The following is a 27054-nucleotide window of genomic DNA, read 5'->3' on the forward strand; positions in this document are numbered from 1 at the left end:
GGCTTGTAGATCTGCTGGTCTCCTCTTGTGGATCTGTTTTTGTGCAAGATTCCCTCTTGGGACTTGTATGTATAGACACTCGTCCCTCTATCCTTTCTGTTGACCTTATCATAATGTTGGTTCATTTCTTCCTTATCGAGTAGTTATGATGTTTTTGGCTGTTTTGTTGGCTTTTTGGTTTCAAAGCCTCTTGTCTGGAGTCCTTTTCCCTTGGTGGTGATCTCCTCTCTTCTGGTCATGAGCATCAGGTTGATCTTTGGTGGCCTCTTCCTAGTCATTGGCGGCTTCCCCTGTCATGCAGGGGGGCCTCACCTGGTTCAGATTCAGCCATTTGTTCTTCAGGTAGTTCTGAGTTGCGGATGGCTCTCAGTCCCTTCTTATGAACCTCTCACTGGCTGTTGCCCACTCCTCAGTTGGTCCGCTTTTTGTACATCCCGACTGTTTCTAAACTTGTGTCCTTTAATAGACAGGAAAGAAAACAGGATTTACTAAAATCTATTTCTTGAAGTTTTCGAAGTCCCACCCATTTTTGCTTTGACTTTGCTACTGTTTTTTTTTTTTTTTTTTTACAAAAACGGAGGCATGCTGGGTTGGGTGATTTACAGGGTCCGGCTTACAATGTTTGCCTGCCAGTGCCCCAACCTCCTGTAGGTGGCAGTATAATCCATCTGTTCCTGAATTCCTGTGTCCCTCTCTGATTTTATGGTAAGTACAAAAATCATATTTTTCTCCCCCTCAGTTGTCACTCACCCCGGTGTTTTACCTTCTCCCCCTCAGTTGTCACTCACCCCGGTGTTTTACCTTCTCCCCCTCAGTTGTCACTCACCCCGGTGTTTTACCTTCTCCCCCTCAGTTGTCACTCACCCCGGTGTTGTACCTTCTCCCCCTCAGTTGTCACTCACCCCAGTGTTGTACCTTCTCCCCCTCAGTTGTTACCCCGGTGTTGTACCTTCTCCCCCTCAGTTGTTACTCACCCCGGTGTTGTACCTTCTCCCCCTCAGTTGTTACTCACCCCGGTGTTGTACCTTCTCCCCCTCAGTTGTCACTCACCCCGGTGTTGTACCTTCTCCGACACCCCTCTTATTTCCCCTCCTCAGTTGTCACTCACCCCGGTGTTGTACCCTGTTTTGCAGACACCCCCTCTTCCCGCTCCTGGCTCTGCTCTTTGAGAAGTGTGAGGGTTGCACTCAGGGCTCAGAGGGAACCACCTCGGCCAGCTTTGATCTGGACATCGAGACGTTTGTCAGGAGACAACACAAGGAGGGGAAGGACTTCTTCTCAGATGACCCAGAGACGGACAGCTTGGTATGTAGCTGAATGCCTTGTTATCTGTATATGGTGGGTGCTGCTTCTCCCTGTCACATGACTCTGCAACGGAAGAGATGTGGGAGATATTACAACGAGGGAGGTGTATTATAGTACATGTAATATCAGTAAATGACCTCCTCTGTGTTTGTAGATGGTGAAGGCGATTCAGGTTCTCCGCATTCACCTCCTGGAGTTGGAGAAAGTCAATGAACTTTGTAAAGACTTTTGTAGCCGCTATATCGCCTGCCTGAAGACCAAGATGAACAGCGAGACACTACTGAGCGGAGACCCAACCGGGCCATACTCCCCCATACAGGTAATACTGAACCCAACTGGGCCTTATTCCCCCATACAGGTAATACTGAACCCAACTGGGCCTTACTCAAAATACATCCCTGGGAATTACAGACCAGTCAGCCTAACATCAATAGTATGTAAACTCTTGGAGGGGATGATAAGGGACTATATACAAGATTTTAGTAATAAGAATGATATCATTAGCAGTAATCAGCATGGATTCATGAAGAATCGTTCTTGCCAAACCAATCTACTAACCTTCTATGAGGAGGTGAGTTGCCATCTAGATAAAGGAAGGCCCGTAGACGTGGTGTATCTGGATTTTACAAAAGCATTTGACACAGTTCCCCATAAACGTTTACTGTACAAAATAAGGTGCGTTGGCATGGACCATAGGGTGAGTACATGGATTGAAAACTGGCTACAAGGGCGAGTTCAGAGGGTGGTGATAAATGGGGAGTACTCGGAATGGTCAGGGGTGGGTAGTGGGGTCCCCCAGGGGTCTGTGCTGGGACCAATCCTATTTAATTTGTTCATAAACGATCTGGAGGATGGGATAAACAGTTCAATCTCTGTATTTGCAGACGATACTAAGCTAAGCAGGGCAATAACTTCTCCGCAGGATGTGGAAATCTTGCAAAAAGACCTGAACAAATGAATGGGGGAGGGGCGACTACATGGCAAATGAAGTTCAATATAAAAACTGTATTTTAACCACTTGTCAATAAAAACTTATGTATATGACAAAAAGCAAAAATAGTGGCGCTGAATCTATGCTCAGGTAAGTGTTTGATCACCCCAAAATGACATGTGACTAGATATGAGTATACACAGGAAAAAATAAAACTAAAGAGAAAATATAAATAAATGAATAAATAAAATATTGAACAAACAATAAAAGATAAATAATGAATAAATGCAAGTCCACCCTGTGACAAGTGAAATAAAAAAATAATAGTGAAACTGTTCAAACAAAAAGAGAAAAATGCAAAAAATAGTCCATATAGTGTTCAAAGTAAATCCAAACTGGATGTGAGGTTCTCCTATTCCATCCACCACACCAATGTGTCTGTGATTCCCCTAAAGAAACGCACTCACCAAATCCCAATGCCTACACTCTCATCTTAGGCTAAAAAGCATTTAAACCAGATGGATAGGGTTTCAAAGCGAGTATCCAAATTCCAGCCGTGTGTCTCACATAATCTCCACATGTAAATAATAAAAGTGCACCAATAGTGTAATACCCTAAAAATGTTTTTAATAAAATACACTTAAAACCTTCAATCTTTGCCCTCACATTGTGAAAATTCAAAACCAGCAAAAGTGATTACAGCCAGACTTTAAATCCTTCCAAAGTAGGGGAACCCAAGGTGTGCAGGCATGTAAACCGATCTCACCCCTCCCTTGGTCCTGGATCTCACCTCCCTCGTCCACTTCCTAGTGCACCATGCAACGTCCTGCGTCAGTGATGTTGATTGACCTAGGGGGCGTGGCTGTATGGCAATCAACAGAAGGGCGTTTAATAAGACTCGGGGCCACTCATTAAAATGAGAAGAAAGGAGGTTTAACCTTAAACTACATAGAGGGTTCTTTACTGTAAGAGACAAAGGGAAAGCGGTCAGCGGGACTTTAAATGAGGCCAATCGTTATATGAAGTAAACATGTGGGATATAAAACACAGTGCTGCTTTTATGGGTTCCAAACAAAAAGGGGGAGTTTTTGAATGAGAGATGTATACTAAAGAACATTTTATACAATGGGAAATTTCCTCTAGTGGGACTTTATAAGGCAAGAGTCTTTGAACAATAATATATCAAAAAAGTATATAATTTTATTATCAAAAGTTAACCACTTCCCAACCCAGCCATACTCATATGACGTCCTGGGATTCCCGGCCATCTAGGGGGCACGCGCGTGCGCCCGCCGTGCTGCTCGGGACCTGGTGCGTATGCCCGGTGGCTGCGATGTCCGCCGGGCACCCGCGATTGCCCGTTAACCGGGCCGGACCGTGGATCTGTGTGTGTAAACACAGAGATCCACAGCCTGTCAGGTGAGAGAAGAGCGATCTGTGTTCCCAGAATGGAGGAACAGCGATCAGTCTCCTCCCCTTGTACGTCCCCTCCCCCTACAGTTAGAATCATTCCCTAGGAAACATATTAACCCCTCCCCACCCCCTAGTGGTTAACCCCTTCACTGCCTGTCACATTTACACAGTAATCAATGCAATTTTATAGCATTGATCGCTGTATAAATGTGAATGGTCCCAAAAATGTGTCAAAAGTGTCCGATGTGTATAATGTCGCAGTCACGAAAAAAAATCGCGATCGCCGCTAAAAAAATAAATAATTTTTTTTTTTTTTTTTTAAATGCCATAAATCTATCCCGTATTTTGTAGACGCTATAACTTTTGCGCAAACCAATCAATATACGCTTATTGCAATTTTTTTTTTTTTTTTACCAAAAATATGTAGAAGAATACGTATCGGCCGAAAACTGAGGAAAAAATTTTTTTTTAAAAAAAAATTGGGATATTTATTATAGCAAAAAGTAAAAAATATTGTGTTTTTTTTCAAAATTGTCGCACTTCTTTTGTTTTTAGCGCAAAAAATAAAAACCGCAGAGGTGATCAAATACCACCAAAAGAAAGCTCTATTTGTGGGGAAAAAAGGACGTCAATTTTTTTTGGGTACAACGTTGCACGACCGCGCAATTGTCGTTTAAAGTACGTCAGCGCTGAAAACTAAAAATTGGCCTGGGAAGGAAGGGGGGGAAATGCCCGGTATTGAACCGGTTAAAACATGACAAAAATATTAAAAGAGTTGGATGGCAGCAAATTCAGATGGTGGTAACAAAAAGGAGTATACATATCTGTCTACAATAATGCAAATAACCCCACACAGACTATTTTATAATACTGTGTGAGATCGTGTATAACATACTGAATAACACAATAATGCATACACAGAATCGCAGACACGCAGGGCATGCTGAAAACCGCATATAAATATTGACGCCATGGTACTTGGCATATCATAAAGTAAAAACAAGTCCTGCACAACATGGGCCACTGGAAGGGCTGAATGATGTTGGAAAGTCTAGAGTAAAACAAAATAAGAGACATAAAATCATCTGTAAGGACATCATGCATCTACGTAATCCCAACGCGTTTCATTGGGGTATACCAACTCTTCAGGGGCGAATGCAATGGTGATCTATAAAGAAACATAACCATATGGTATAATATTGTAACTGAATAATAAAAGGAATAAATAATGTATAAGGGACAGGATGGACATCCCTATAGATACTCCCGTCAACAGCATAGATGTGAACAGAGGATCAGAGCCGTTAGAAAGGTCTGGCCTGGGAGCAGAGGTAGAGCCACGTGGACAAGCAGGGAGCACTGAGGATTCACCAGGGTAAATGTGGGTGAAGGTGAGCCAAAAACTTCTGTGAATTGAGATCAATAATATATACTGAATGTATAATATTTTTGATGAAAAGTGTGAAAAGCCCATACAGCAGGTCAGATGAAGGGAAAAACTGAGCATAGATGAAAAAACAGATACTTGTTAAACTCCCTTCTGCAAAAAAGTTTTCTACCTATTGTGGGGTCACCAGTCTGGTATTTATATATTGTGGGGTCACCAGTCCGGTATTTGTATATTGTGGGGTCACCAGTCCGGTATTTGTATACTGTGGGGTCACCAGTCCGGTATTTGTATACTGTGGGGTCACCAGTCCGGTATTTGTATATTGTGGGGTCACCAGTCCGGTATTTATATATTGTGGGGTCACCAGTCCGGTATTTATATATTGTGGGGTCACCAGTCCGGTATTTATATATTGTGGGGTCACCAGTCCGGTATTTGTATATTGTGGGGTCACCAGTCCGGTATTTATATATTGTGGGGTCACCAGTCCGGTATTTATATATTGTGGGGTCACCAGTCCGGTATTTATATATTGTGGGGTCACCAGTCCGGTATTTGTATATTGTGGGGTCACCAGTCCGGTATTTGTATACTGTGGGGTCACCAGTCCGGTATTTGTATACTGTGGGGTCACCAGTCCGGTATTTATATATTGTGGGGTCACCAGTCCGGTATTTATATATTGTGGGGTCACCAGTTCGGTATTTGTATATTGTGGGGTCACCAGTCCGGTATTTATATATTGTGGGGTCACCAGTCCGGTATTTGTATATTGTGGGGTCACCAGTCCAGTATTTATATATTGTGGGGTCACCAGTCCGGTATTTGTATATTGTGGGGTCACCAGTCCGGTATTTATATATTGTGGGGTCACCAGTCCGGTATTTATATATTGTGGGGTCACCAGTCCGGTATTTGTATATTGTGGGGTCACCAGTCCGGTATTTGTATATTATGGGGTCACCAGTCCGGTATTTATATATTGTGGGGTCACCAGTCCGGTATTTATATAATGAAATCATATCCCCTCTCAAGCGTCACTTCTCCAGAGAGAATAAGTTCAGAGCTCACAACCTTTCCTCATAACTAAGATCCTCCAGACCCTTTATTAGCTTTGTTGCCCTTCTTTGTACTCGCTCCATTTCCAGTACATCCTTCCTGAGGACTGGTGCTCAGAACTGGACAGCATACTCCAGGTGCGGCCGGACCAGAGTCTTGTAGAGCGGGAGAATTATCGTTTTATCTCTGGAGTTGATCCCCTTTTTAATGCCAATATTCTGTTTGCTTTATTAGCAGCAGCTTGGCATTGCATGTCATTGCTGAGCCTATCATCTACTAGGACCCCCAGGTCCTTTTCCAACCTAGATCCCCCCAGAGGTTCTCCCCCCAGTCTATAGATTGCATTCAGATTTTTGCCACCCAAATACATTATTTTCCACATCCTGCGGAGAAGTTATTGCCCTGCTTAGCTTAGTATCGTCCACAAATACAGAGATTGAACTGTTTATCCCATCCTCCAGGTCATTTATGAACAAATTAAATAGGATTGGTCCCAGCACAGAACCCTGGGGAACCCCACTACCCACCCCTGACCATTCTGAGTACTCCCCATTTATCACCACCCTCTGAACACGCCCTTGTAGCCAGTTTTCAATCCATGTACTCACCCTATGGTCCATGCCAACGCACCTTATTTTGTACAGTAAACGTTTATGGGGAACTGTGTCAAATGCTTTTGTAAAATCCAGATACACCACGTCTACGGGCCTTCCTTTATCTAGATGGCAACTCACCTCCTCATAGAAGGTTAATAGATTGGTTTGGCAAGAACGATTCTTCATGAATCCATGCTGATTACTGCTAATGATATCATTCTTATTACTAAAATCTTGTATATAGTCCCTTATCATCCCCTCCAAGAGTTTACATACTATTGATGTTAGGCTAACTGGTCTGTAATTCCCAGGGATGTATTTTGGGCCCTTTTTAAATATTGGTGCTACATTGGCTTTTCTCCAATCAGCTGGTACCATTCCAGTCAGTAGACTGTCAGTAAAAATTAGGAACAATGGTCTGGCAATCACCTGACTGAGTTCCCTAAGTACCCTCGGATGCAAGCCATCTGGTCCCGGTGATTTATTAATGTTAAGTTTCTCAAGTCTAATTTTAATTCCGTCCTCTGTTAACCATGGAGGTGCTTCCTGTGTTGTGTCATGAGGATAAACACTGCAGTTTTGGTTACTGAAGCCCCCCGATTCACTCGTGAAGACTGAGGAGAAGAATAAATTCAATACCTCTGCCATCTCCCCATCCTTTGTAACCAGATGTCCTTCCTCGTTCTTTATGGGGCCAATATGGTCTGTCCTCCCTTTTTTACTGTTTACATACTTAAAGAATTTCTTGGGATTTTTTTTGCTCTCCTCCGCTATGTGTCTTTCATGTTCTATCTTAGCCGTCCTTATTGCACCCTTACATTTCTTATTGCATTCTTTATAAAGTCTGAATGCTGAGGATGATCCCTCAACCTTGTATTTTTTGAAGGCCTTCTCCTTTGCTTTTATATGCATTTTTACATTGGAGTTAAGCCATCCAGGACTTTTATTAGCTCTTTTAAATTTATTACCCAATGGGATACATTGGCTAATGCCCTTATTTAATATACTCTTAAAGCAAACCCATCTCTCCTCCGTATTCTTTGTTCCTCATATTTTATCCCAATTTATGCCTTTTAGCAAGGTTTGTAGTTTAGGGAAGTTGGCTCTTTTGAAATTCAGTGTCTTTGTGTTCCCTTCATGTTTCCTATTTGTGTGATTTATACTGAAACTAATTGACCTGTGATCCCTGTTACCTAAATTGCCCCGTATTTCCACATCTGTGATCAGGTCTGTATTGTTGGTAATCAGTAGATCCAGTAATGTTTTATTTCTAGTTGGTGCGTCTACCATCTGACCCATAAAATTGTCCTGCAAGACACTAAGGAACTGGCGAGCCTTAAATGAATGCGCGGTTCCCTCCGCCCAGTCTATGTCTGGATAATTAAAATCCCCCATTATGATAACACTTCCCATCCTTGCTGCTAATCCAATTTGTGATCGGAGATCCGTCTCCACTTCCTCCCTCAGGTTTGGGGGCCTATAGCATACTCCCAGTATTATTTTCCCCTTAGCTTCATCCCTTTGGAGCTCTACCCATAAGGATTCCACCTCCTCTCTAGCTCCCTCAGTGATGTCATCTCTCACATTCACTTGTACATTATTCTTGATATATAGGCATACCCCTCCCCCTTTTTTACCCTCTCTATCCTTGCGGTATAGGGTATACCCTTGAATGTTTGCCAGCCAATCATGAGAGCTGTTGAACCAGGTCTCTGAAATTCCCACAAAATCCAAATCCTCCTTGTACAACAGTATCTCTAGTTCACCCATCTTGTCCGCCAGGCTCCTGACATTGGTGAACATGCCACATAGTTTAGCCTGGTCGCATATTGTCCTCGTATTGGGTGTTTCGAGATTACAACTTGGACTTGCTACTATACTCACCTTGTGTTTATGTGCTTTGGTTAACCTACCACTAATGCCCCCAATACTACCCTCTGGAATATCTTCTGGCTGGCTATCACTGTCTCTGGACCCTCCCCCCCATCGCCTAGTTTAAAAACCCCTCTAACTTTTTGGCCATCTTCATTCCCAGCAGATCTGCACCCTCCTCATTTAGGTGCAGTCCGTCCCTTCTATAGTACCGGTTACCGACTGAGAAGTCGGCCCAGTCCTCCAGGAACCCAAACCCCTCCTTACTACACCAGCTCTTCAGCCACTTGTTTACTTCCCTAATCTCCCTCTGCCTCTCTGGTGTGGCTCGATGTACCGGTAGTATTCCTGAGAACACTACCTTGGAGGTCCTTTTCCTCAATTTAGCACCTAAGTCCCTAAAATCGTTCTTTAGGACACTCCATCTGCCTCTGACTTTGTCATTGGTGCCAACGTGCACCATGACAACCGGGTCTTCCCCAGCCCCTCCCAGTAATCTGTCCACCAGATCCGTGATGTGCCGAACCCGAGCGCCCAGTAGACAACATACAGTTCGGCGCTTCAGGTCTTGGTTACAGATTGCCCTCTCTGTCCTTCTAAGAATTGAGTCCCCTACCACCAGAATCTGTCTTTCCTTTCCCTTTGCTGCCCCCCCACTCTCACTGGAGGAGTTCTTCCCCTGGCAGCTAGGAGAGTCCCTCATCTCCAGCAGTGCTGGTCCCTGACTGGTTACACCAATGTCACTCAATGGAGCGTACTTATTGGGATGCTCCAGTCCTGGATCGGCCTCTCTGGCACTTCCCCCTCTACCCCTCCTGACTGTCACCCATCTACTCTTTGCTAGTGCCTGCACCTCTTTGTCTCCACCCGCCTCTGTGCTGGCCCCTGCCGACAACTCTTTGTGTCCACCCCCTCTGTGCTGGCCCCTGCCGGCACCTCTTTGTCTCTACCCCCTCTGTGCTGGCCCCTCCTGCACCTCTTTGTCTCCACCCACCTCTGTGCCGACACCTCTTTGTCTCCACCCGCCTCTGTGCCGGCACCTCTTTGTCTTCACCGCCTCTGTGCTGGCCCCTGCCGGCACCTCATTGTCTCCACCCGCCTCTGTGCCGGCACCTCTTTGTCTCCACCCGCCTCTGTGCTGGTCCCTGCCGGAACCTCTTTGTCTCCACCCGCCTCTGTGCTGGCCCCTGCCGGCACCTCTTTGTCTCCACCCCCCTCTGTGCTGGCCCCTGCCGGCACCTCTTTGTCTCCACCCCCCTCTGTGCTGGCCCCTGCCGGCACCTCTTTGTCTCCACCCCCCTCTGTGCTGGCCCCTGCCGGCACCTCTGTCTCCAGCCCATCTGTGCTGGCCCCTGCCGGCACCTCTTTGTCTCCACCCCCCTCTGTGCTGACCCCTGCCGGCACCTCTTTGTCTCCACCCCCCTCTGTGCTGGCCCCTGCCGGCACCTCTTTGTCTCCACCCCCCTCTGTGCTGGCCCCTGCCGACACCTCTTTGTCTCCACCCCCTCTGTGCTGGCCCCTGCCGGCACCTCTTTGTCTCCACCCCCCTCTGTGCTGGCCCCTGCCGGCACCTCTTTGTCTCCACCCGCCTCTGTGCTGGCCCCTGCCGGCACCTGCCGTGTACGTTCCTGGCTCACCTTTAGTATGGAGGGACTTCTCAGTGCTGACAGTTGCTTCCCCAGATTCAGAACCTGGGCTTCCAGAGAAACAATGTGCTTACATTTTGCACAGCAGTATTCACCCTCGATCGGATGATCAAGGAACGCATACATGCGGCAAGATGTACAAAGAGCCACCTCTCCACACCCGCCGGGCATCGTACCTACTAAATTTAGTGAGGATTTGGGGATTTTACCCTGTCCAAATTACCTAACAACTAGCTTCCTGGCACTAATACTCAAGACAATACACAGGTACACAACAAGACAATACACAGGTACACAACAAGACAATACACAGGTACTCAACAAGACAATACACAGGTACACAACAAGACAATACACAGGTACACAACAAGACAATACACAGGTACACAAGACAATACACAGGTACACAACAAGACAATACACAAGTACTCAACAAGACAATACACAGGTACACAACAAGACAATACACAGGTACACAAGACAATACACAGGTACACAACAAGACAATACACAGGTACACAACAAGACAATACACAGGTACACAACAAGACAATACACAGGTACACAACAAGACAATACACAGGTACACAACAAGACAATACACAGGTACACAACAAGACAATACACAGGTACACAACAAGACAATACACAAGTACTCAACAAGACATTACACAGGTACACAAGACAATACACAGGTACACAACAAGACAATACACAGGTACTCAACAAGACAATACACAGGTACCCAACAAGACAATACACAGGTACCCAACAAGACAATACACAGGTACACAACAAGACAATACACAGGTACTCAACAAGACAATACACAGGTACTCAACAAGACAATACACAGGTACTCAACAAGACAATACACAGGTACACAACAAGACAATACACAGGTACACAACAAGACAATACACAGGTACACAACAAGACAATACACAGGTACACAACAAGACAATACACATGTACACAACAAGACAATACACAGGTACACAACAAGACAATACACAGGTACACAAGACAATACACAGGTACACAACAAGACAATACACAGGTACACAACAAGACAATACACAGGTACCCAACAAGACAATACACAGGTACACAACAAGACAATACACAGGTACACAACAAGACAATACACAGGTACTCAACAAGACAATACACAGGTACACAACAAGACAATACACAGGTACACAACAAGACAATACACAGGTACACAACAAGACAATACACAGGTACACAACAAGACAATACACAGGTACACAACAAGACAATACACAGGTACACAACAAGACAATACACAGGTACTCAACAAGACAATACACAGGTACACAAGACAATACACAGGTACACAACAAGACAATACACAGGTACCCAACAAGACAATACACAGGTACACAACAAGACAATACACAGGTACACAAGACAATACACAGGTACACAACAAGACAATACACAGGTACTCAACAAGACAATACACAGGTACACAAGACAATACACAGGTACACAACAAGACAATACACAGGTACTCAACAAGACAATACACAGGTACACAAGACAATACACAGGTACACAACAAGACAATACACAGGTACACAACAAGACAATACACAGGTACTCAACAAGACAATACACAGGTACACAAGACAATACACAGGTACACAACAAGACAATACACAGGTACACAAGACAATACACAGGTACCCAACAAGACAATACACAGGTACCCAACAAGACAATACACAGGTACACAACAAGACAATACACAGGTACTCAACAAGACAATACACAGGTACTCAACAAGACAATACACAGGTACTCAACAAGACAATACACAGGTACTCAACAAGACAATACACAGGTACTCAACAAGACAATACACAGGTACACAACAAGACAATACACAGGTACTCAACAAGACAATACACAGGTACTCAACAAGACAATACACAGGTACTCAACAAGACAATACACAGGTACACAACAAGACAATACACAGGTACTCAACAAGACAATACACAGGTACACAACAAGACAATACACAGGTACACAACAAGACAATACACAGGTACACAACAAGACAATACACAGGTACACAACAAGACAATACACAGGTACACAAGACAATACACAGGTACACAACAAGACAATACACAGGTACACAACAAGACAATACACAGGTACACAAGACAATACACAGGTACACAACAAGACAATACACAAGTACTCAACAAGACAATACACAGGTACACAAGACAATACACAGGTACACAACAAGACAATACACAGGTACACAACAAGACAATACACAGGTACACAACAAGACAATACACAGGTACACAACAAGACAATACACAGGTACTCACAGACCTACGTGCACTCGCAATACTCAAGTATACAGTACACAATACACAAGTACTAACGATCCACACACACTACTCAGACAACACTCAGATACTCACACTACACAGGTACTATGACCCCTGTTATAATCTCCTGTTTTCAACTCTGGTTTTAACTCACCACTTAGACCAGTTCCACTTGGACTGAGTTCCAACAGCCTCACAATGAGCACCCTAAGGTTACACTCCTCCATCCCTATAAAAATATATTAATAAGAGTTTTAGAGTTTAGCATAAAGCGCATGCACCCATGTGATTCCACTCCTAAATAGGAACAAAGAGAATGAAAAACAGGGAATTACTGGAGGGAGGGAGTAGTGCCGTTCCTACGCTGTGCAAGTGCACCCCTGGGGCATATAAAGATATACCCCTGGTTCCCCTTTATGTGCCAAGTGGCAGCAATTGGTATATGGTGCACCAGACCACTAAATGACCTTTACTGTAAGAGCGGTAAGGATGTGGAATTCCCTTCCACAGGCGGTGGTCTCAGCGGGGGGGCATTGATAGCTTCAAGAAACTATTAGATAATCACCTGAATGACCACAACATACAGGGATATATAATGTAATACTGACACATAATCACACAACATACAGAGATATATAATGTAATACTGACACATAATCACACAACATACAGGGATATGTAATGTAATATGACATATAATCACACAACATACAGAGATATATAATGTAATATGACATATAATCACACAACATACAGAGATATATAATGTAATATGACATATAATCACACAACATACAGAGATATATAATGTAATATGACATATAATCACACAACATACAGAGATATATAATGTAATATGACATATAATCACACAACATACAGGATATATAATGTAATATGACATATAATCACACAACATACAGAGATATATAATGTAATATGACATATAATCACACAACATACAGAGATATATAATGTAATATGACATATAATCACACAACATACAGAGATATATAATGTAATATGACATATAATCACACAACATACAGAGATATACAATGTAATATGACATATAATCACACAACATACAGGGATATGTAATGTAATATGACATATAATCACACAACATACAGAGATATATAATGTAATATGACATATAATCACACAACATACAGAGATATATAATGTAATATGACATATAATCACACAACATACAGAGATATATAATGTAATATGACATATAATCACACAACATACAGAGATATATAATGTAATATGACATATAATCACACAACATACAGGATATATAATGTAATATGACATATAATCACACAACATACAGAGATATATAATGTAATATGACATATAATCACACAACATACAGAGATATACAATGTAATATGACATATAATCACACAACATACAGGGATATGTAATGTAATATGACATATAATCACACAACATACAGAGATATATAATGTAATATGACATATAATCACACAACATACAGAGATATATAATGTAATATGACATATAATCACACAACATACAGAGATATATAATGTAATATGACATATAATCACACAACATACAGGATATATAATGTAATATGACATATAATCACACAACATACAGAGATATATAATGTAATATGACATATAATCACACAACATACAGGATATATAATGTAATATGACATATAATCACACAACATACAGGATATATAATGTAATATGACATATAATCACACAACATACAGAGATATACAATGTAATATGACATATAATCACACAACATACAGGGATATGTAATGTAATATGACATATAATCACACAACATACAGAGATATATAATGTAATATGACATATAATCACACTACATACAGAGATATATAATGTAATATGACATATAATCACACAACATACAGAGATATATAATGTAATATGACATATAATCACACAACATACAGAGATATATAATGTAATATGACATATAATCACACAACATACAGAGATATATAATGTAATATGACATATAATCACACAACATACAGGGATATGTAATGTAATATGACATATAATCACACAACATACAGAGATATATAATGTAATATGACATATAATCACACAACATACAGAGATATATAATGTAATATGACATATAATCACACAACATACAGAGATATACAATGTAATATGACATATAATCACACAACATACAGGGATATGTAATGTAATATGACATATAATCACACAACATACAGAGATATATAATGTAATATGACATATAATCACACAACATACAGAGATATATAATGTAATATGACATATAATCACACAACATACAGAGATATATAATGTAATATGACATATAATCACACAACATACAGAGATATATAATGTAATATGACATATAATCACACAACATACAGAGATATATAATGTAATATGACATATAATCACACAACATACAGAGATATATAATGTAATATGACATATAATCACACAACATACAGAGATATATAATGTAATATGACATATAATCACACAACATACAGAGATATATAATGTAATATGACATATAATCACACAACATACAGAGATATATAATGTAATATGACATATAATCACACAACATACAGAGATATACAATGTAATATGACATATAATCACACAACATACAGGGATATGTAATGTAATATGACATATAATCACACAACATACAGAGATATATAATGTAATATGACATATAATCACACAACATACAGAGATATATAATGTAATATGACATATAATCACACAACATACAGAGATATATAATGTAATATGACATATAATCACACAACATACAGGGATATGTAATGTAATATGACATATAATCACACAACATACAGAGATATATAATGTAATATGACATATAATCACACAATATACAGAGATATATAATGTAATATGATATATAATCACACAACATACAGAGATATATAATGTAATATGACATATAATCACACAACATACAGAGATATATAATGTAATATGACATATAATCACACAACATACAGAGATATATAATGTAATATGACATATAATCACACAACATACAGAGATATATAATGTAATATGACATATAATCACACAACATACAGGATATATAATGTAATATGACATATAATCACACAACATACAGAGATATATAATGTAATATGACATATAATCACACAACATACAGAGATATATAATGTAATATGACATATAATCACACAACATACAGAGATATATAATGTAATATGACATATAATCACACAACATACAGAGATATACAATGTAATATGACATATAATCACACAACATACAGGGATATGTAATGTAATATGACATATAATCACACAACATACAGAGATATATAATGTAATATGACATATAATCACACAACATACAGAGATATATAATGTAATATGACATATAATCACACAACATACAGGGATATATAATGTAATATGACATATAATCACACAACATACAGAGATATATAATGTAATATGACATATAATCACACAACATACAGAGATATATAATGTAATATGACATATAATCACACAACATACAGAGATATATAATGTAATATGACATATAATCACACAACATACAGAGATATATAATGTAATATGACATATAATCACACAACATACAGAGATATATAATGTAATATGACATATAATCACACAACATACAGGATATATAATGTAATATGACATATAATCACACAACATACAGAGATATATAATGTAATATGACATATAATCACACAACATACAGGATATATAATGTAATATGACATATAATCACACAACATACAGGATATATAATGTAATATGACATATAATCACACAACATACAGAGATATATAATGTAATATGACATATAATCACACAACATACAGAGATATATAATGTAATATGACATATAATCACACAACATACAGAGATATATAATGTAATATGACATATAATCACACAACATACAGGGATATATAATGTAATACTGACACATAATCACACACATAGGTTGGACTTGATGGACTTGTGTCTTTATTCAACCTCACCTACTATGTAATACTATGTAACCCCCCCAGTACTCCTGAGATCCAGCACAGCTGTACCCTGGGGTATTATGAACATATATACCCCTCCTCCCCATTCTGGTATTTTCTGTCATTGCTCTAAATTGTCCTCTTTCCTCCAATCACAGAGCGGTCTCAGCGGAGCTCTCAGTTCCCAAGGAATTGTGGTCCCAGCATCTGCTATCCAGCAAGGAAATGTTGCCATGGCGACGATGGCCGGTATGAACAGGAACGATTGTCTTCCACCTCCATGTGTTGTCCTCCTATGGTTCTCTTTCTCATGGTGTCATGTCACCTTCTTTCCTCTAGGGGGTACCGTATACCAGCCAGTGACAGTTGTCACCCCGCAGGGACAAGTGGTGGGCCAGGCCCTCTCCCCCGCCAACATCCGCATACAGAACTCCCAGGTAGGTCTCCTATTGTGTCCTCCCTGCAGTCACCCCCCCCCATTGTGTGTTTTGTACCCCCCTCCCCCTCACACCTGACTCTCCTCTCTCTCACAGTTACAGTTACAGCTCAGTCAGGATTTGGGCCTTTTACACACAGATGACGGATCGGGGAAGAACAAGCGCGGAGTCCTCCCTAAACAAGCCACCAATGTCATGAGGTCCTGGCTCTTCCAGCACATTGGGGTGAGTCCCGGGGGCACCCCCTTCTATTGAGGTTCAGTATTTTATAGAGGTGTCTCCAATTGAGGGACACAGGAATTCAGATACCGCCAGGTTATACTGCCACCTACAGGAGGATTGGAGGCACTGTATAACCCCTCCTCTACCCAGCATGCCTCCTGTTTTTTGCTAGTGTCCTAGGAGGTTGGAGCTGACTTCTTCATCCATCAGCTGAGCTGGTCTGTACATGGCAGCTCTGCGGATCAGCCTTTTCTCAGTACCTGGACCCAACCCCCCCCCAAAGACCAGATATTGAGGAGCTCATCTGGGCCCCGGCCTCTGAATTGTGATGTTTCCAGAACTCTGCACCTGTGTGCTGTTCAGTTTCCAGGTCGGGGGGGCCGTGGCATTTTATCAGTGTCTGACCCCGTCTCTGAGACTCGCTTTGTTCGTTTAGGCCGTTCAGGCTAAAACACGGGGTGCTACCTCACTACCTCACCTATAGTGACCTGTTCACCTCCAGCTTTCCCCCCTCATCAGCACCAGCTGCCCAGGTCAGTTACTACCTGAGGCCTTGCCTTGTATTCTATCATCACTACGTGGGCTCAACATGTCTGCACATAGATACAGAGGGGGGCCGATCCACTACTACAGGTAACTAACAGGGGGGCCGATCCACTACTACAGGTAACTAACAGGGGGGCAGATCCACTACTACAGGTAACACAGACGGGGGGCAGTTCCACTACTACAGGTAACAGAGGGGGGCAGTTCCACTACTACAGGTAACAGAGGGGGGCAGATCCCCTACTACAGGTAGTGTACTCCTTCATAACTGGCGGGGTGTTTGGGGGTATACCACAGCTACCCCTCTGTTCAAGTATACCACGTGCACAGCCACCCCTCTGTCCATGTATACCACGTCCACAGCCTCTCCTCTGTCCAAGTATACCATGTCCACAGCCACCCCTCTGTCCAAGTATACCACGTCCACAGCCACCTCTCTCTCCAAGTATACCACGTCCACAGCCTCCCCTCTGTCCAAGTATACCACGTCCACAGCCACCTCTCTCTCCAAGTATACCACGTCCACAGCCTCTCCTCTGTCCAAGTATACCACGTCCACAGCCTCCCCTCTGTCCATGTATACCACGTCCACAGCCTCTCCTCTGTCCATGTATACTACGTCCACAGCCTCTCCTCTGTCCATGTATACCACGTCCACAGCCTCCCCTCTGTCCAAGTATACCACGTCCACAGCCTCCCCTCTGTCCAAGTATACCACGTCCACAGCCACCCCTCTGTCCAAGTATACCATGTCCACAGCCACCTCTCTGTCCAAGTATACCACGTCCACAGCCTCCCTTCTGTCCATGTATACCACGTCCACAGCCTCCCCTCTGTCCAAGTATACCATGTCCACAGCCACCCCTCTGTCCAAGTATACCATGTCCACAGCCACCCCTCTGTCCAAGTATACCATGTCCACAGCCACCCCTCTGTCCAAGTATACCACGTCCACAGCCACCCCTCTGTCCATGTATACCACGTCCACAGCCTCCCCTCTGTCCATGTATACCACGTCCACAGCCACCCCTCTGTCCAAGTATACCACGTCCACAACCACCCCTCTGTCCAAGTATACCATGTCCACAGCCACCTCTCTGTCCAAGTATACCACGTCCACAGCCTCCCCTCTGTCCATGTATACCACGTCCACAGCCTCCCCTCTGTCCATGTATACCACGTCCACAGCCACCCCTCTGTCCAAGTATACCACGTCCACAGCCTCCCCTCTGTCCAAGTATACCACGTCCACAGCCACCTCTCTGTCCAAGTATACCACGTCCACAGCCTCCCCTCTGTCCAAGTATACCACGTCCACAGCCACCTCTCTGTCCAAGTATACCACGTCCACAGCCTCTCCTCTGTCCAAGGTTTTACTTACCTCCTCCTAAAAAGAAATCCGGTTTGTCTGACAACTTCTTTTTTTCATGAATCCATGCTGTCTGTTGCTTTATAATATTTTTTCCCAGCAAGAACTCGTTGATGTGGTCCTTTATTAGACTCTCCAGTATCTTCCCGACTATAAAAGTGTCAGAAATCAAGAAATCAGGCCGAGACAGAAGTACAGGTAAATCACACTTGTTTAATAATAAAAGTAAATAGAACAAACGTAGTCAAAACATAGCCAGAGTTCAGGAACTGAAACGGATAGTCAGCCAAGCCAGAAGTCGGATCAACGTAGTGTAACAGCAAGCAGGATCTGGAGCCAGAAGGGATGTCAGCAAAGCAATTCTTTAAACAGGAACGCAGGAAAACGTCTCTGTGATGTTGACCGAGGCGAAGGCAGAGATCCTCTGGACTGGGCGGCTTAAGTAGGCAGGACTGACGAGCAGGATATCATCAACAGCTGAGTCACTGTGGAGAGATAGGAGCTGGCAATTAGCCGACAGCTGAGCAGCCAGCTCATAGAAGGAAGGGCTGAGCCAGCCCTGACAGTACCCCTCCTCAACGACCCTTCCCCCTCGGAGGCCCACCAGGCTTGAGGGGAAAATGTCTATGAAAATCAGGGAGGAGGACAGGGGCATGTAAGTCCGAGAAAGAGACCCAAGAGCGTTCCTCCAGACCGTACCCTTTCCAATGCACCAGGTACTGCATGCACCCACAGAACCTATGGGAGTCAACAATGGATTGTACTTCATACTCCTCATGGTTCTCAACCTGTACATGGTGAGGACGTGGCACCAAGGTGGTAAAGTGGTTGCAGACCAGTTTCATAAGGAGACATGAAATACATTAGAGATGCGCATATAAGAAGGAAGGTCCAACGCGTAAGCCACTGGGTAAATCCTGCGAAGAATACGGAAAGGCCCAATAAACCGAGGTGCGAACTTCAGTGAGGGAACATGAAGTTGGAAGTTGTGAGACAACAGCCAGACCCTGTCCCCAACCTGGTAGGAAGGCGCGGGCAGGTGTCTGCGGTTAGCATGGAGTCTGTACCTATCGTTAGCATGTCGCAAAGCCTCCTGAACTTGTGCCCAAGTGGAACAAAGACCACGGAGATGCTTCTCTAATGCAGGAATACTTTGTGAAACAAACGAGTCAGGCAACATGGAAGGTTGGAGACCATTATTCGCCATAAATGGGGAGAATCGGGAAGCAGAATTCAAGGCACCGTTGTGAGCAAACTCCGTCCATGGTAAGAGGTCTGACCAGTTGTTATGAAACAAATCAGAAATATAGCAACGTAAGAATTGCTCCAAGGACTGATTGGCTCTTTCTGCGGCCCCATTAGACTGCGGATGATACGCAGAGGAGAAAGCAAGCTGAATTCCCAACTGTGCACAAAAGGCTCGCCAAAACCGGGACACAAACTGTCTCGGACAGGGGTAGTCAATCACCTTGGGTAGCCCATGTAAGCGAAAGGTCTCCCGAGCAAAAATGGAAGCCAGTTCCTTAGACGTGGGCAACTTCTTAAGTGGAATACAATGACACATCTTCGAGAACCGATCAACCACCATAAGGATAACTGTGTAGCCTTGGGTGTTGGGTAACTCCACAATGAAATCCATAGATAGGTGGGTCCAGGGCCTCTCTCCATTGGGTATGGGTTGTAGGAGGCCCACTGGAAGGTGTCGTGGAGTCTTACTCTGAGCACACACGGAACAGGCAGCTACGAAGGCAGTTACAACAGCACGTAGACTAGTCCACCAGAATTGTTGGGAAATGGCCAAAAAGAGTTGATTCTTCCCAGGGTAGCCAGCACAGAGACTCTCTGGGACAAAGCGGTCACAAGGTTTCTCAGGAGGAGCATGGACCTGAGCAGCAGGAATTTTGTCACCCAAACGAGAAGTAAGACTGGTGCGAACCGTAGCCAGAATACGATCAGGAGGAATAACAGGAACCGGAACCGACTCCAATTTGGAAGTAGAGGAAAATTGTTGTGACAAGGCGTCAGCCCTTACATTCTTAGTACCGGGTAAGAATGAGACAATGTAATTGAAACTTGACAAGAAAAGAGCCCATCGCACCCTTCTGGGAGAGAGGCGTTTAGCCTCAGACAAGAATGTGAGATTCTTATGGTCGGTAAGAATGAGAACCGGCACAGTGGCACCTTTGAGGAGATGTCTCCATTCTTTCAGGGCTAAAATGTTTGCCAACAGCTCTCTGTCACCAATCTCGTAATTGCACTCCGCAGGTGACAATTTCTTGGAAAAGTAGCCACAAGGATGCAAAGCACTCTCAGAGGTAGGACATTGAGACAGAAGGGCGCCAACTCCTGTCTCAGAAGCATCAACCTTAAGGATAAAAGGTAACATAGGATCAGGGTGTGCCAACACAGGAGCAGAAACAAAGGCAGCCTTGAGACTCTCAAAGGCCTTAACGGACTCTGGACACCAACTCTGTGGGTTACCGTCCTTTCTGGTCATATCAGTCAGGGGCTTGACCAGAGAGGAGAAGTTATGAATAAACCTCCGATAATAGATGGCAAAGCCCAGGAAACGCTGCAGAGGACGTAAACCCACGGGTCGGGGCCACTGTAGGACTGCCGAAAGTTTCTCTGGGTCTGAAACCTCGAGAGAGTGCATCTGCAACACACTCCTCCATGGCCTTATCCTCCAAGACCGACAAAGGGTAAACCCGGACATGAGGGGGTATGGCACCAGGTTGAATGTCAATTGCACAATCATATGGCCGGTGTGGAGGCAAACTACCGACTTGACCTTTGTCAAAGACATCACTAAAATCGCGGTACTCCTCCGGCAGGAAGGAGAGTGAAGAGGTACACAGGACCTTAGCTACCTTCTGGAAGCATGTCTCACTGCATTGTGGTGACCAGGAGAGAACCTCAGCACGGAGCCAATCAAAAGAGGGGTTGTGCCTCTGTAACCAAGGATAACCAATAACCAGCGGAAACTTAGGTGAGGAAATAACTTGGATTTGGATTATCTCATGGTGAAGAGCCCCTACGGCTATGGACAACGGAACCATCTCATGAATCACATGGGCAGGCTGTAGAGGTCTCCTGCCAAGAGCCTCAATGGCAAGTGGAGTGTCACGCAGCTGCAGCAGAATCGAGTGCTTCGATACAAAGCATCAATGAACAGGCCTGCAGCCCCAGAGTCAATTAGAGCCTGTATCTCAACGGACGACTCAGCCCAAGAAAGGGTGACCGAAACCAGGGGCTTATCCTTCTGGATAACTGGGAATGAATCAACGCCACCTAAGGTCTGTCTGTGACAGGACCTCAAGCTTCGGGCTTTCCCTGGACGGGAAGAACAAGACTTCAAAAAGTGACCTGCCTGGCCACAATAAATAAAAGCCCCAGTGCAAGGGTTCACCTTCACTGACCGACTGGGTACCAGGAGGCATGGGAGGTGAAGGAGGCAAGGGTGGGACTGCAAAGCTCGGAGACAAACGTACAGGAGGCTTCAGCAAGTGCTCCTTAAAAGAGAGTCTTTCTCTGAGTCTGGAGTCAATGAGGATGGCAACCTCTCCAGCTCAGTGGGTATATCTCGGGCTGCTATCTCATCCTTGATGGTATCTGAGAGACCATGAGAGAAGGCAGCCACGAGGGCCTCATTGCTCCAAGCAACCTCTGCTGCCAGAGTACAGAATTCAATGGCATAATGATGGACATGAAGCTCTTGGCAGCAGAAGCGGAGCGTGCGGGAACGTCAAATACCCTTTTAAATGAAGCCACAAACTCAGGGTAGCACAAGACAACAGGTTTTTGTGTCTCCCATAGAGGGTTTGCCCAGGCCAAGGCTCTCTCAGAAAGCAAAGATATCACAAAACCTACTTTGCTTCTGTCTGTGGGAAACGCCTGGGGCAGCATCTTAAAGTATATCTCAACCTGGTTGAGAAACCCTCTGCATTGAACTGGGTCGCCCCCAAATCGCTGGGGAAGTGGAGCAGAACCAAACATACCTCTTCTAGAGGTAATACTCAAGGCGGGTGCCTGCACAGAGACTGGAGCAGCAACAGGGTCTGCCTGCAACATAGGTTGTATCGGGGCGGCCACAGTGGGAGATTCCAGGTGAGCCGTGCGACTCAGGAGCGTTTGTAACGCCATGGCAAACTGATCCATGCGGTGATCCAGTTCATCCAATCTGGAAAAAATATTACCAAGTGGATTGGCTGCATCTTCTAAATTCATGGCCTTCACCTACCATCAGAAACCATGAAATCAGACCGAGACAGAAGTACAGTTAAATCACACTTGTTTAATAAAAGTAAAAAGAACAAATGTAGTCAAAACATAGCCAAAGTTCAGTAACCGGAACGGATAGTCAGCCAAGCCATAAGTCAGGGATTAATGTAGTGGAACAGCAAGCAGGATCTGGAGCCAGAAGGGATGTCAGCAAAGCAAGTCTTTAAACAGGAACACAGGAGATCGTCTCTGTGATGTTGACAAAGGTGAAGGCAGAGCTCCACTGGACTGGACGTCTTAAGTAGGCAGGACTGACGAGCAGGCTATCATCAACAGGTAAGTCCCTGTGGAGAGAGATGGGAGCTGGCAATTAGCCGACAGCTGAGCGGCCAGCTCAGAGAAGAAAGGGCTGAGCTCAGCCCTGACAAGAAGTTACACTAACAGGTCTATAGTTACTTGGTAAAGACTTTGATCCCTTTTTTAAATATGGGCACCACATTGGCCCTACGCCAATCAAGTGGTACCATTCCAGTCATAATTGATTCCCTAAATATTAGAAACAATGGCTTTGAAATGACAGAGCTCAATTTATGCAGATCCCCTATCCGGTGGGGTGTTTGGACTCCTCATGCAGCTCCCCTGTCTGGTGGGGTGTTTGGTCTTCTCATGCAGCTCCCCTGTCTGATGGGGTGTTTGGTCTTCTCATGCAGCTCCCCTGTCTGGTGGGGTGTTTGGTCTCATGCAGCTCCCCTATCCAGTGGGGTGTTTGGACTCCTCAAGCAGCTCCCCTGTCTGGTGGGGTGTTTTGGTCTCCTTATGTGGCTCCTCTAACTGGCAGGGTGTTTGGTCTCCTCATGCAGCTCCCCTATCCAGTGGAGTGTTTGGTCTTCTCATACGGCTCCCCTATCCGGTGGGGTGTTTGGTCTCCTCATGCAGCTCCCCTATCCGGTGGGGTGTTTGGTCTCATGCAGCTCTCCTGTCTGGTGGGGTGTTTGGACTCCTCGTGTGACTCCCCTATCCAGTGGGGTGTTTGGATTCCTCATGCAGCTCCCCTGTCTGGTGGGGTGTTTGGTCTTCTCATGCAGCTCCCCTGTCTGATGGGGTGTTTGGTCTTCTCATGCAGCTCCCCTGTCTGGTGGGGTGTTTGGTCTCATGCAGCTCCCCTATCCAGTGGGGTGTTTGGACTCCTCAAGCAGCTCCCCTGTCTGGTGGGGTGTTTTGGTCTCCTCATGTGGCTCCTCTAACTGGCAGGGTGTTTGGTCTCCTCATGCAGCTCCCCTATCCAGTGGAGTGTTTGGTCTTCTCATACGGCTCCCCTATCCGGTGGGGTGTTTGGTCTCCTCATGCAGCTCCCCTATCCGGTGGGGTGTTTGGTCTCATGCAGCTCTCCTGTCTGGTGGGGTGTTTGGACTCCTCGTGTGACTCCCCTATCCAGTGGGGTGTTTGGACTCCTCATGCAGCTCCCCTGTCTGGTGGGGTGTTTGGTCTTCTCATGCAGCTCCCCTGTCTGATGGGGTGTTTGGTCTTCTCATGCAGCTCCCCTGTCTGATGGGGTGTTTGGTCTTCTCATGCAGCTCCCCTGTCTGGTGGGGTGTTTGGTCTCATGCAGTTCCCCTATCCAGTGGGGTGTTTGGACTCCTCAAGCAGCTCCCCTGTCTGGTGGGGTGTTTTGGTCTCCTCATGTGGCTCCTCTAGCTGGCAGGGTGTTTGGTCTCCTCATGCAGCTCCCCTATCCAGTGGAGTGTTTGGTCTCCTCATGCAGCTCCCCTATCCGGTGGGGTGTTTGGTCTCATGCAGCTCTCCTGTCTGGTGGGGTGTTTGGACTCCTCGTGTGACTCCCCTATCCAGTGGGGTGTTTGGACTCCTCATGCAGCTCCCCTATCCGGTGGGGTGTTTGGTCTCCTCATGCAGCTCCCCTGTCTGGTGGGGTGTTTGGACTCCTCATGTGACTCCCCTATCCAGTGGGGTGTTTGGACTCCTCATGCAGCTCCCCTGTCTGGTGGGGTGTTTGGACTCCTCGTGTGACTGCCTTATCCAGTGGGGTGTTTGGACTCCTCATGCAGCTCCCCTGTCTGGTGGGGTGTTTGGACTCCTCGTGTGACTCCCTTATCCAGTGGAGTGTTTGGACTCCTCATGCAGCTCCCCTGTCTGGTGGGGTGTTTGGACTCCTCGTGTGACTCCCTTATCCAGTGGGGTGTTTGGACTCCTCATGCAGCTCCCCTGTCTGGTGGGGTGTTTGGTCTCCTCATGCGGCTCCCCTATCAGGTGGGGTGTTTGGTCTCATGGAGCTTCCCTATCTGGTGGGGGTGTCTAACCCTCCTGTAGGTTACAGTATATGACCTCCGGTATCCAAACCTCCTGTAGGCCGCACTATAGCCCAACAGTATATGACCTCCAGAATTCCAACCCTCCTGTAGGTGGCAATATATCCCGCCAGTATATTACACAGGTAAGTGTTCTCATTGTGTTTCCTCCACCACAAACAATTCAGCCTTTTACCGAATCCCCATGATTGTAACAGAGATCATGACATGAAGCGCTTGTATGGTAGGTCACTGGGAGGGCAGCCCACCTCGGCCCATCATATTCACCAGGGGGGCGATCCACACAGAGAACCACCATCTCAAAGAGATTAAAGAGGAGTGGGAGCCCACATAGTGTAAAACCGCAATATAAGTCACCTTTATTAAGCAACAGACAGGTACTTACAATGTGGGTACAGAGATCAACACAAATGGACAGTCGGGAGGGGGTGGCGTGATGACGTCACCTATTGAGCCCCACCCAACGCGTTTCATTACCAGAGGGCTTGCAGCATACAATACACCGATGGAGAGTTCCTCTCCACCTATAATCATGCAGCAGCATACACATTCACATTATATACCCACCAGAGAAGGGCTGTACCTTGTACCTACCTGTTCTCCCTGTACTTACCTCTACTTCTCCCTCCCTGCAGCACCCGTACCCCACAGAGGATGAGAAGAAGCAGATTGCGGCTCAGACAAATCTGACATTACTACAGGTCAACAACTGGTGAGTAACCCCCTTCCTGCCTCATATCCAGAACATAAAGGGGGAGCGGAACTCAGCGCTGGCAGTGGGGTGGGGGTGGGGCTCAGACCAGTGTCCCCTTCTTTTATACTGGTGTGGATGTGGGAGATGATGGCTACACCTTGTACAGGAAGAGAGTCCTCCACCCATACCACACAGAGTGGTGGGGGAGGGGCAGGGAGTCCTCCACCCATAACACAAAGAGGGGTGGGGCAGGGGGAGTCCTCCACCTATAACACAAAGAGGGTGGGGCAGGGAGTCCTCCACCCATAACACAAAGAGGGGTGGGGCAGGTTCAGGGAGTCCTCCACCCATAACACACAGAGGGGTGGGGGCGGTTCAGGGAGTCCTCCACCCATAACACACACAGAGGGGTGGGGGCGGTTCAGGGAGTCCTCCACCCATAACACAAAGAGGAGTGGGGCAGGGAGTCCTCCACCCATAACACAAAGAGGGGTGGGGCAGGGAGTCCTCCACCCATAACACACAGAGGGGTGGGGGCGGTTCAGGGAGTCCTCCACCCATA

General features: G+C 44.9%; 1 protein-coding gene across 2 annotated transcripts in view; it reads left to right on the top strand.

The window, feature by feature from the left end:
- The window catches only part of PKNOX1 (PBX/knotted 1 homeobox 1), a 52679-nt gene that overhangs the window by 16377 nt on the left and 9248 nt on the right, over window positions 1–27054 (top strand). Inside the window, exons 4-9 of one of the 2 annotated variants that reach the window (XM_073617631.1) lie at window positions 1134–1305; window positions 1460–1624; window positions 16838–16928; window positions 17019–17116; window positions 17213–17341; window positions 26434–26510. In XM_073617631.1, the coding sequence (XP_073473732.1) occupies window positions 1134–1305; window positions 1460–1624; window positions 16838–16928; window positions 17019–17116; window positions 17213–17341; window positions 26434–26510 (732 nt within the window). Of the gene's footprint in view, window positions 1–1133; window positions 1306–1459; window positions 1625–16837; window positions 17117–17212; window positions 17342–26433; window positions 26511–27054 lie in introns of both variants that reach the window. The other variant, XM_073617630.1, reaches the window with a different exon arrangement.

Source organism: Aquarana catesbeiana, linkage group LG02, assembly GCF_042186555.1.
Source record: "Aquarana catesbeiana isolate 2022-GZ linkage group LG02, ASM4218655v1, whole genome shotgun sequence".
Classification (NCBI taxonomy): domain Eukaryota; kingdom Metazoa; phylum Chordata; class Amphibia; order Anura; family Ranidae; genus Aquarana; species Aquarana catesbeiana.